Below are 11,944 nucleotides of genomic sequence, written 5' to 3'. Positions count from 1 at the left end.
CTAGATAAAAGAAACGAAAAAGCAAAAAACATAGATGAAGATCAGAAGCATCGAAAAAGAAAAGCACTATGACCCAAAAACTTATGTTCACAAAAAAAAAATATCGCACTTCTTTCTTTCCGATTATAAATAATCTCAAAACCCCAATAATGGGAAACTTATCTCTAGAAAATAAAAAAAGATCTTAAGCTTTTAATTCATTTATAGACAAATTTATGCCACACTGATTTCTTTTTTTCCCCTTTATGTTGCAGATTCAAACAATATAAGGCTGCTCTATGTAATTATAGCCGGAAAATATCCTTAAATGACACAATTCCTTTTTATTTCTCCCAGATTGGCACGGGGGATGTGCTTATTATTTATTCCGCGTGCGTGTAGTGCTGGTGGGTTTCTTCCAATATCCCGTCATCCCGACGCAGACCTCTAGCACTCGGTGCTCTGAGAACGCCACCGGTTCGTTTGCTCTAATGGCGACGCGCTTCCTGGTCTTCGTCGCTCTCCTCTCCCTCTTCTCCGTTGTCTCTTCCGAAGTCTTCTTCGAGGAGCGGTTCGACGGTATCTGATATCGCTCTCTGATCTCTCTCGTTTTCAGTCAAATTCTTTTCTTACGTGCTTAGTTTTACTCGGATTAAGATGATCTGAACTTCACCGGCGCCGCTGCTTGTTTTTGTCATCGTTCTGTGTTTTTCCTAGCTCGGTCGTGTCCGTCTTTCGGTCGAAATGATCATCCGCGCAGTTTTCTCGTTGCTCTGGCGTTCATGACGCTTCAAGATCTCGGTGATCGGTGATCTAGAAAATCTTCTTTTAAGTGGTGCGCAGTTGAAATCGTAGGACTAGTACACTTTCGTTTACTTATGATAGTATCTGCGCAATGGAGTTCCGGAACATGTTTATTTTATTTTTCTTCTTCTTTTTTTTTTGTTTTCTCTGCGTCAGAATAGAATTTGTTAATGCGGCTTCTTTGCTTTGAAAATTTGTTATGTCAAACTTCGTTTACGTTTTCCAGGTCCAAGTGTGCATTTCTCCTCTTTTTCGGATGACACGCCTACGAATTAACACTTTGAGACAAACGTGTCACTCCCTCTCCTTCGCAAAAATAACTTGAAAGGGCCATTATTTATTTCTCGATCTCATGCATCATTTGCGTTATCAAAATCCTGTGTGTCACTAAATAGAGTTGACCGTGTTTGTTGTTAATGAGGGAACCAAAAAGCAAAAGGAAACTCTTTTATCTAAAGAAATTCCATTACCAATAAGTTATAATTATTATAGTAGTTTTATTGAGTTATTGTATGGTATATTTAGAAAATGAATTGTTTTTTCAGATTAATGAAAATGAAGAAGTTTCAATTCATTAGAATTGAGAAAGAATTTCATTAGTTTTTATGGGGAACGTGAGCAAAACTGAGTGGACGGTTAGAAACACCAAAGTATACAAAAGATTAATAATGAACACCAAGGTATACAAAAGATTAGTAATGGAGACAATGCAACAACGGATATTTTTATATTTTTAAAAAAATGAGGTTTTGAAGTTGGTAGAAATGATCAAAAAAGTACTTTCCCTTTATCCCGATCCCTCCTGTCCACAGATTGAAAAATAACTTAATTTCTTTTTTTCTTTTTTTATGGCTCGAACATGACGTCTAAAGAGAAGTTTCAGCTCATGGTGCATGCAAATGAAAGCATAAGAGATTGTTTTTGAAGCGTCTGAAAAATCTCCACTACTACTTGATGGCGGGAGAGTTATTACGCGCGAATCCGAATGTAACTAAGAGCTAGAGGATATAGTTCCGTTTAAATGTCAACTCCTCATAAGCTGCTATGGCGAATTACCTATCTTTGTTTAATTATATGTTTTCAAAGCAGTTTGGAATATGCCTGTTTTCCTTATAATGACCTTAGATTAAGATCACTTGTTTTTTTCCGCTCGTCTGTTCATAACATCGACATGCTTCTGGTCGTGACTGCATAGATGGATGGGAGAATCGATGGGTTATGTCAGACTGGAAAAAGGCTAAGAATATGTCCGGTGAATGGAACCACACCTGTGGCAAGTGGAATCCAGATCCAAATGACAAAGGTACCATTGTTTCTAGTGCAGTACTGGTATCAACTTTGAGTTTCTTTTTGGAGAGGTTCTTATTTGAGGTATGCCTAACCCCCGGCCTGTAGGTATCCAGACGAGTGGGGACAACAGATTCTTCGCCATGTCTGCAAAGATTCCCCGGATCAACAATAAAAACAAGACATTAGTGTTCCAGTTTTCCGTGAAGCACGAACAGAAGATTGATTGTGGGGGTGGATACATGAAGTTGCTCAGTGGGGAGGTTGATCAAAAGAAATTTGGTGGCAAAACACCATACAGGTACTGATGGAATCAGGCGTTTCCTTTATATCAATAATCAATGTATCGTTATTGCTGAATGCTGACTATACTCGGGTGTGGGAAATGTGCAGCATCATGTTCGGACCAGATTTTTGTGGTTATGTCAGGAGAAAGGTTCAAGCAATTCTCACACGCAATGGAACGCAATATCCTATAAGGAGAGATGTTCCCAGTGAGATTGACCAAATGACGCATGTATATACTTTCATTCTTCGTCCCAACGCCACCTACAGTATCTTAATAGACAACGATGAGAAACAGAATGGGAGCTTGTATTCTGACTGGGCCATCCTTCCACCAAAGCAAATCAACGATCCGGAAGCCGAAAAAGTTGGTGGACCTCCTAAATATTTAGCAAAAACGTTTTCTATGCTTTAGATTTGGTTCCGTGTAAGTCATTCGTTTGCTGTTTGCAGCCTGAGGATTGGGACGAAAGGAAATTTATTCCAGATCCCGAAGATAAGAAGCCTGAGGTATGACCTTGAAATTGCGCTTATGATCTTTCTGCCGTTTTTCCAGAGGAGAGATACCAGGCAGTACCGATGAATGTCGTCACTCCGATCATTATAGTTTTACCCTGCGGTTCGTGTGAAACCCATTAAACTTCTCTTGGTACTTGTATACTAACTGCTTCTTCTTGCTTGTTAAGGGATATGATGACATTCCCAAAGAAATTCCTGATCCTGATGCCGTAAAGGTATTGTTGCCTTGATGCTGGTGATGTTAAAGATTTGATCTCGAGTCTCATGATTTTTTATCAGTGAATTGGATTTTTATTATTAAGTGGTTCTGCTTCTAATTCTTCTATTTGTTTATATTTTTTTCCTTGTTGAAGCCTGAAAACTGGAACGAGGAGGAAGACGGTGAATGGACTGCCCCAACTATTAAAAATCCTGAATATACAGGACCGTGGAAGCCCAAGGTGAGTAGAACTCTGTTTCGGCGGTTTAAACAGAAATATTTGGTTTTAGTAACGGAGAGATGACACTTGTCCGCTGACAGAAAATAAAGAACCCCAACTACAAGGGCAAATGGGAGGCACCAATAATTGACAATCCAGGTCTGCTCTTATTAGTCGCTTAATTCTTTCATAGTGTACACATTTTTTATTATGTAATCTACTGATAACCTGTTCTGTTCGCCAGACTTCAAGGATGATCCCGATATCTATGTTTTCCGCAATTTGAAGTATGTGGGTATTGAGTTGTGGCAGGTCAGTACCTATTCGAAATCTTTGCAAGAGGGCGTCCATGAATTTGCAGATGAACTTACTAGCAATTAAAATTGGACGTGATTCCAGGTGAAGTCAGGAACTTTATTTGACAACATACTGCTAACTGATGATCCTGAATACGCAAGGAAGTTTGCTGAAGAGACATGGGGAAAGCTAAAAGATGTAACATGTCTTCTCCCAGCCTATTCCTTTACTTTTTTTTCTGGTGCTACTGTATCATTACCTTCTTTTGGTGGTGTTTTTAGGGTGAAAAGGCAGCATTTGATGAAGAAGAAAAGAGGAAGAAAGAGGAGGTACTAACACCTTGTTCTCTTGTGGCTCTTCACATATCATTCCTATGCAGATTAGCACTGCGCTAGGTCGAACCCGCTGGTCGGTTGTAATGGTCCATCAGCTTAGTAGAAAAACATCACAATTGAACATAGGCTTGCATCTCACCTCCTCATCACTGACTTTCTTGGTCTCGGCAAGATGTTATAGGTTTCTGTAGAGCTGGAGTCCTGCTTGCTTCTTTCAGAATTTTATACTTTCCAAGTCCGTAACCTCAGACAGTATACCTGTTAAGTTTAGTTTCTTATCTTTTCACTGCTTTCTTTTCTTTCAGGAAGAGAAGAATAAACCAGATGAAGAATCCGACGTGAGTTTCGTCCTTAAGGCTTAAACTTCATCTCTTTCGAAAACCTTCTCCGAATTCCTCACATTCTTCTTCTCTCCGCAGGACGACGAGGATATTGATTCTGACGACGAGGATGAAGCTGACGCTGGTGATGCAGATGCACAGACGGAGGACGTCAAACGGGAAGCAAAGGCGGAAGACATCCATGTAATTACTCGCCCGGCTTCCTTTTGTGAATTTAGATTTCTAAACCTTACTCATTCCTTCTCCTAATTTTCAGATTGTCTCACGAGATGTTTGCTTTATGCTTCTAAATTTTCAGGACGAACTATAGAAAGGAGGTCGGCGACGATTGGGCTTGACGGGAACAATTCGGTCGTTTTTTCCTTATGCAGTTAGATTTAGTTTATCCTTCAATCCGTTTAGTTGATTGAAACTGATGGGGAGTTAAGGTATGATTCCTCCCAATTTTGAGGACTATTTGCCCCATTTAGGGCTTTTCTGTCTGTGAGATAAACTTGATGGCAACAACAAATAATTTACGAGCTTCTTTTTCTCGATGCTATTCGGACTCCCTTCCTTCCACAATCTCTAGAGTTGAGCACATTTTCCGTTGCATGTGGTTTCTGTCGCTCGGTGAAGGACACAGAGACACACGCATGTAAAATAAAAGATTCAAAAAACATATGTATATTGCTTAATAAGAATGAACTTATGCCTTGAATACATAAAAAATATTATCTATGAAAAATTACGACACCTTGTTAAACACCGAGTTTATGCCGAATCATCGATTAGTTTTGGCCCTTTTAATAGAAACAATTTAGAATTGGGAACAGGCGCAATCAGAACTGCTTCCTGCCGTCAACCTTCCAGAGATGCGTTTGAATGGTGGAAGAACAAACTGTTCTTTCTCAACTATAGACTGTCTCGACATCGGAAGGAGGATCTCAGATGTGCAGTCTGAAAGAATCTCCTCTGTTGAATTCAGATGAGGCCTTAGTTTTTCAACAAAGATTGCTCAAAAACAAACAAACAAACATGAGAATTGAGAGGCGTGATTGTGGACTACGGGATGAGGCCTTGCGGCAAATATGGGAACTTGTGACAGTAATGTTTTCTGGCATTCTCAAAAGTTCAAACATCTGCTTTCTCTCCTTTGAAAATGATTCGGATAAGATTAGATTATGTGGTTTTAAAGATGGCATTAGCAGGGCAAAGTTTATTAGCAATCGTGTTCATTTAAATTTTTTCCCAGTCAATTATACTGTGTGGTGGAGTAAAGTTTATATACATACTTACATATAAACACTTTTTTTTTATGGATTGCTTGATTAATATCATGAACATGATTATACAGTTTTCAAACGAGCACTTGTAAAAGGCATTCGACCAAAAATAGTGTTATTGGAATACACACGTTTTCATTTCAGAAAACAGTGTGATTATGAATTATATTTTAGATCCAACAAGCAAATATGTAGCCGACGTACTTCGTTTCTTCAAAAAAAAAAGATTTCTTAGAGTAAGAACATGTGTTTCAAGAAAATGCAATACATATATATAGAGAGAAGATTTTCTCATTTTCTTCAGGCTGTTAAACATCTTGTAACTGACCTGCCACCGACGTATACTGCTGCGTTTATCATGTGACATTCTATATATATATATATATAGCGAGAGAGAGAGAGAGAGAGAGAGAGAGAGGGAAAGAGAGTTTTTAAAATATGGAAATGATAAACATTCAAATTTGCTTCTTTTTTTAGGAAAGAGCTATTGATGCATTTGATTTTGAAATAAAAAAAACATGAGCAATTAAACCATTAGCACGTGCCTCACCTTACCCAAAAGCCCCTATAATGAGTTGAAGAAGATGCAGCAACTTTTCAAGGAATAGGAAAATGCCTACTTGAATAGTTATATATTTACTCACTTTAATTAGGCAAAAAGGGTCATTAGGTAATTTTTTTTCTAAATTTAAAGGTGTTTTTCTTGACCCACTAAACATTAGGTGCCCATTTGTAAAACGTTAAAAAATAGCTCTTTAGAAGGCAATGTTTCCAACTAATTATATCTGCTACCGCTTTCTGTGCAACTCATTTGAAGTTCCACTAAAGGGCAAAAAAAAAAGTCAAGTTAATCTTTTCAAAAATTGGAGGGACGATATCTATGCTTACCAACAACACTTTTTTATCAAAAAAAAGTCACAAATCATCTTAGGGGTGGAGATTGAGTGCAGCCATCTAATCTACTGTTGCTTCCTTGATTTGGGTGATGAAATTATTTAAATTAACAGGCGAGTTCTGCGCTTTTATATATTACATTTTTATAGATTTTACCATCAAATTAAATAGCATGTCTTCTTGCCCTCTCGACATATCCATATCCATGTTAGTCGATTAAGCTCATTGCATGTGATTCATGATGACCTAGAACAGATCCTTAACCATCTACAGCCTTGTTTTTTCTTAAGAAGCTGAAAAAAATCAATCCTAAACCCTAGTGCAAACAGTGAAGAAAAAAAAATTACAGGTCCTTCCAAATGTCAAGATGACTTTTGCAAGCTTCAGCTGAGATTCTGACTCCCCAATACACCAACCGCTGTTTTGGTTCCCTTCGTTTGCCGCTGCCAAGGCGTACATAATAAACGATAAAATTAGCAAGATTCTTCATGGGGCTCGTCCTGTTTCTCTACGAGACAATACAATGCAAGCTGGTTAATAGATGGTTATACTGATAATGTTGCATGTCATAATCAATCAATATCCTGTGGTATCGTCAGAAAGCTTCGTAATTTGTTGTACTTTTTTACAGAGGTAAATGTAAGTCGCAGTAATTCCTGACAATCTAACTCTCTTTAAAAATGGAACCCAAATGTAAAGAGGAGTCGCTCGTTTTGATCTCCGTCTCTTTTTCTGCAATTAGGTTTTCAAATATTGTTAATTTTGCTGAAGGCTGAAAAATAACTATACAGTCCATAGCATGGTTTTGGCTCGCAAAACTGCGTTTTCAAGGAAGCAAATTAGGTTTTGAAGGAAGACTAATATATGTGTGTAGTGCAAATTTCGACATTTTTATAGAAGGATATCTTTGGATTCCAACAAGCTGTGAGAAATCATACATATACATGAACCATCCAGAAAAGGTGGACACAAGACCTTTACCATAACCGAGTAGTCAAATGACCCAAAATAAAAACTCTGTTCTTCTCAGTTAATATGTTTGGATCTTTTCTTATCGGTTATGACTCTTGAATGATATCTCCCAAATGACTGCGACTGCTTCTCTTCTTCTCTCCTTTCATAAACCGACACAAAACGTGAGATACAGAAATGAATGATTGCTGGGGCTGGGAAGATTTGGTAGATACGAAACTAGAGGGGGAAGGTGAATGGAACCTGAAATGGGGGAGAACTGCTACTGTGTCAGTGCTAGTGGAGTGCAGAGTGGCCGGGGAGTAACAACGAATGCTAACAGGTAATTTTACAAAAAATGCTATTAAAAATCGCACCGGTTCGGTGTTTATGTGGCCATTTTAGTTTCCACGTCTGCCTCAAAAAAACTGGCCTTTTTAATACCAGGTCTGTTGGGACATGGAACTGTTCAAAAGTTTTGAATTTTAGCTCGACATCGAGAGTGGACTACACCTGAAACGTGGTCCTTATAACATAGCACGCAAACTCCACCATGTTCTGCAAAAAAAATAGTAGAACAATCTTTTCTCCCCACAAATGGAAATGTGGGAACATCACATGCCGAGCACTTTTTGAAGTGAGACAGAAATCTGGATGCATCGGGCACAGAAGTGCATAAATGAAAACAGAAACCCTTGTGATGCAGCAAAGGAATGAACAAGCAGATAGAGCATAAATTCCACCTTCAACAACCGTCCCGACATCTATTACGTTTGTCAAATGGTACATCCAGATGATTGAACAAAAGTAAACCTCCCCACATGAGATATGCATCCACAAGGAAAGCACAAATCTCTTTTAGAGCATAAACAATTGACAGAAACAAAGAATGAAGAAGCAGAAAGTAATAACATAATTTCATAAACCTGTCATTCAAGTTAATTGTTTATGCTCAAGCCATCTAAAGCCGTGTTTGGATACCAAAAAGCCATAGAACAAGCATTTCAAAAGTCATGAAACGAGAAAAAAAACCATAAAATAGTCACAATAAACATGAATTGAGAAGAATGAAACCAAGTATCGTAGTGGAAATTAAACAACAAAATAACAAGCATCTCAGGTAGAGAAATAATGGGACGTGCTGTTATACATTCAGATTGTGCATCTAAAAATCCATCTAACAGGGATAGAAGTTGCAAACGGGTATATTGAAGAATAATTAGAAACAATAAAGCAGCCCCTGAGACAGATGTGTCAACCATACATGCCCAAACTAAAATTGGATGGCTTAAAAAATGTGTAACAGCTACATTTAACAAAACTGGGTTACTCCGCGGTCTGCAGAATTTGCTTTACTCTTTCCAAAAAAGCTTTCTTTTTCACATCCCTTTAGATGGTCAATTCCCCCGCAGCATTGTCCCCTCCTGGTAAAAGAAGTCGAGCAACAACTACTGAATACCAACAAAATCATTTCAACATTATCCGTCTTCATGCTTTAACACCCTTTTTCTGCTTCTTGGTACCTTTCATCTTTCCCTGTCCCAGGGCCTTCAACTTTTTAGGTGACTTCTTATCACTCGTTCCACTTGTCACCTTCATTTTCTTCATTTTCTCCTTTTTCTCAGCCAATTTTCCAACATCACTAACAAAAGGATGAAGGCCATCATCATTGTTATCAGAATCACCAGGACCAACATCATCATCTGATGAACCAGCATCAGGCTCGCCCAAAATCGAATTCATATACTGCACTTCATGAATTCTACCCTTCTTAGATTGTTTCTTCTCCTTTTCCTTCCTACTCTCTGTGACTTCTTTGGTAGATTCCTTCTCGATAGAATGAGGTTGCACTTTCTCTATCCCAGTGTCAATCTTGAGACCGTTTTCTGGTAACACCTGATAAATGGGCAACGCCAATGATTCCAGAGTCTTCAGGTGGAAGGACCTAACATTATCCCATTTCTTTGGAATAACATCAACAATCCCTTGGGTGGCTGCCATTACATTGGCAATGATCTCCTCTCTTTTCTGTGACACCTTCCCGACCTTGAGGACGCTGCAGGTGCCCATTCTTAAGAAAAAAAATGTCGAATTGCAGGCGCACTGCATCTGCTCTTTCCAATTTTTGTGAGTGAGTTCAACAGGCAATGGGATCTTCTTTTTCCTGAAGAAGGACTTGCCAAGGAGGCGTGGCAAGAGTGGAATAATCCGCTTGTCAGCGAAGAAGAGGTCATAAGACCCGCAGAGCTTCCGCCGAGCCTCAAAGGCGCGGTAGTCAGTCTTCAACTTGGAAAATTTCAGCACTTTTGAGATGGGTATACCTTCCTCTTCAATCTTCTGCTTGGCTTCCTTGGAATTGAGGGATTTAGGGCGGTCGTCGATGATGAGGCAGATCTCCAAGGAACCATCGAAGGGGAAGAGAGGGTTGGGGAGGGGGATCTTAAAAGGGCGCATTCTCGGGGAGGCCGGAATCCTCTTGAGAGTAAGGATGAGATAGAGAAACTCATCATGGTCAAAGAGTTGGGCCTTCTGATACTTGGGCCTTGCAATGACCCACTTAAGGAGAGAATCGACAGCCCTCCCTGCTGTCTCTTCGCTCACCCTCGACAATGAAACTGTCGAAGAACTTGTGGTACCCTTGTTCATCATGAGGTTATGGAAGCAAAGAGCAGAAAGCCAGGGAGAGTGAGAGAAGCTGTAAACCCTTGGAACTTGATCCCTGTATTTCCAAAACATAACCATGAACTAAGTCAGTGGTTACAGTAATATCTTAAATTCAAATGATACAAAAGCAGAAGTTGAAATAAAAGTCAAAGCCCAACACCAATGACAAGAAGACCAACGGCAGTTAGTACAAGCATCTCCAAAACTAACAGGCGATCAATTTATTCTTTCCACCCATCCTTGAAAAAAAAGAAACCAAAATTTCCAACAGAAAAGGTAACATGATAACCTACTGATTAGTTTGAAAGTAAGAGTTTCAACAATCCTCAAAATTTGAACACACTAACGTGTAAAGAATTATAATGACAAAATTTAGCTGCCCCAATGGTTATGCACAAGTAGGATTCTACACTTCAATTCCACGTTACCATCCGCAATTTGACATGGTGAACCAGTAGAAAATATATGTAACAACATGGCCATAAGTATTTGCAAGCAAAATAAAGCAACGGCTAGACGTGTAGTCCTTGGCACATGAACCAACATCTGAGAGCTCACAGGAAAAATGAAGCAAAAGCTCAGTAAGACATCTCACGAAGGCACTTCAAATAGTAAAGGAAAACCTGCATCCACATGCAGAATATTTTCCCTGGAGACAAAGGGCAAAAACAAAAAAATTAAATTGAAAAAGAAAAAGAAATGATACATCAAACCACTACTGGAACTCGAACTGGAAAACGAGAGCAACTCTAACTCAATGCACGTACATACGGTGTGTAAAAATAGTATAATGGTAGATAATCAAATAGCTTCAATAAGCCAAATGTTGTTTCCAAAAATTATTGCTTCAGATTCAACAATATATGAGATCATAAAAAATGAAGAAGTCATAATTGTTAAAAGGAAATGAAAAAATTGGCAGTTAGCAATGAAGAAATTAACTGTGGTTGTTTGGGACCGGCCACTTAGCATGGATGAAACAGAGAAAAAACCAGCACGGATAAACCATGCAAACAAACCCCCTCCCCAAAAGCCTAATATTCTCAACACATGACAGAAACCTCAAACTAAACATCACATATGACACCTATAACCTAATAACTTCACAGAGCGTAATGTAAAGAAAAAAAACGAGGACAAGCAAAACAATAAAAAATAAAAAATACCGCAACAATCGATAGTTTCTCAGTCTTACAACGGAAAAAATGGAAAGCAGAACTTTAGAGACGAAACAGAAAACCAAAAAACAAGAGAAGAGGAGTAGCATATATAAGTAGTAGTGTTTAATAAGCTTCTCAAAGACTGTGAAAACCAACGGTTTAGACTCTCGAGATTTTTAGAATTAGAGGTGATGTTAGAATAGATGTACTAGCATGGGACTTCAACCGTGGAGATCCAATAGCATCACTGCTTTTTTTATGAAGCGAGCAGCAGAAGATTTAGATTTACCGATTCACCGCAGAGAAAAAAGAGGGGGGGGGGAGAGAGAGCCTTACCGATTCACGGAATAAACAGTAGGGAGCCGAAAACTCACCCGCCGCCAGACTGTCGGTTCCGTTGAAGAGAACCGGAAAGGAAGATCGAGGGACGCCCGTCGCCGGAGTGCACCCTCTAGACTCCGGACAGAGAGAGAAAGGGCGGGGGCGCGGCTGGGTTCCTCTTATGCATCTTTACTCTTTAGGGCATAAAAAGGAAAATCAAAACAAATAAGAGGAGCCCGAGGCCCCGAGCCTTATCGCGCCGCCCGGCCCGTCATGTTGTTGCGCTGGCCGACCCTGCCATTTCTCGGCCCGTAAGAGGCAGCGGAGGCCCGTTCTGTTTGCTTTTATTTTATATTTTTATTTGTTGTAAATTTACTTATTTATTTTATACTTGTTCTTGTTTATTTATTTTTTTTAATTTTT

General features: G+C 39.1%; 2 protein-coding genes across 3 annotated transcripts; one reads left to right on the top strand and one right to left on the bottom strand.

Annotated features, from left to right (window-relative positions):
- Positions 1–396: 396 nt before the first annotated feature.
- LOC116263198 (calreticulin) lies at positions 397–4,797 on the top strand. Its single transcript, XM_031642833.2, has 14 exons — positions 397–558; positions 1,979–2,086; positions 2,179–2,371; positions 2,464–2,722; positions 2,809–2,865; positions 3,042–3,089; positions 3,228–3,314; positions 3,395–3,452; positions 3,538–3,605; positions 3,693–3,788; positions 3,872–3,919; positions 4,231–4,263; positions 4,345–4,449; positions 4,565–4,797. Exons 1-14 carry the CDS (start codon positions 471–473, stop codon positions 4,574–4,576), a joined length of 1,260 nt encoding a protein of 419 aa, XP_031498693.1. The 5' UTR covers positions 397–470; the 3' UTR covers positions 4,577–4,797.
- Positions 4,798–8,434: 3,637 nt separating this feature from the next.
- LOC116263134 (uncharacterized) lies at positions 8,435–11,741 on the bottom strand. 2 transcript variants are annotated; one of them, XM_031642739.2, is made up of 2 exons: positions 11,537–11,741; positions 8,435–10,095 (listed from the first exon to the last, which is right to left on the bottom strand). In XM_031642739.2, the coding sequence occupies exon 2, from the start codon at positions 10,023–10,025 to the stop codon at positions 8,865–8,867; it is 1,161 nt and encodes a 386-aa protein (XP_031498599.1). In that variant the 5' UTR covers positions 10,026–10,095; positions 11,537–11,741; the 3' UTR covers positions 8,435–8,864. The 2 variants fall into 2 exon arrangements, with proteins under 2 accessions (XP_031498599.1, XP_031498598.1); XM_031642738.2 differs by having other exon boundaries at positions 11,575–11,741.
- Positions 11,742–11,944: the final 203 nt, after the last annotated feature.

This window comes from Nymphaea colorata, chromosome 10, assembly GCF_008831285.2.
Source record: "Nymphaea colorata isolate Beijing-Zhang1983 chromosome 10, ASM883128v2, whole genome shotgun sequence".
Taxonomy (NCBI): domain Eukaryota; kingdom Viridiplantae; phylum Streptophyta; class Magnoliopsida; order Nymphaeales; family Nymphaeaceae; genus Nymphaea; species Nymphaea colorata.
This window is presented reverse-complemented; position numbering and strand designations above follow the sequence as displayed.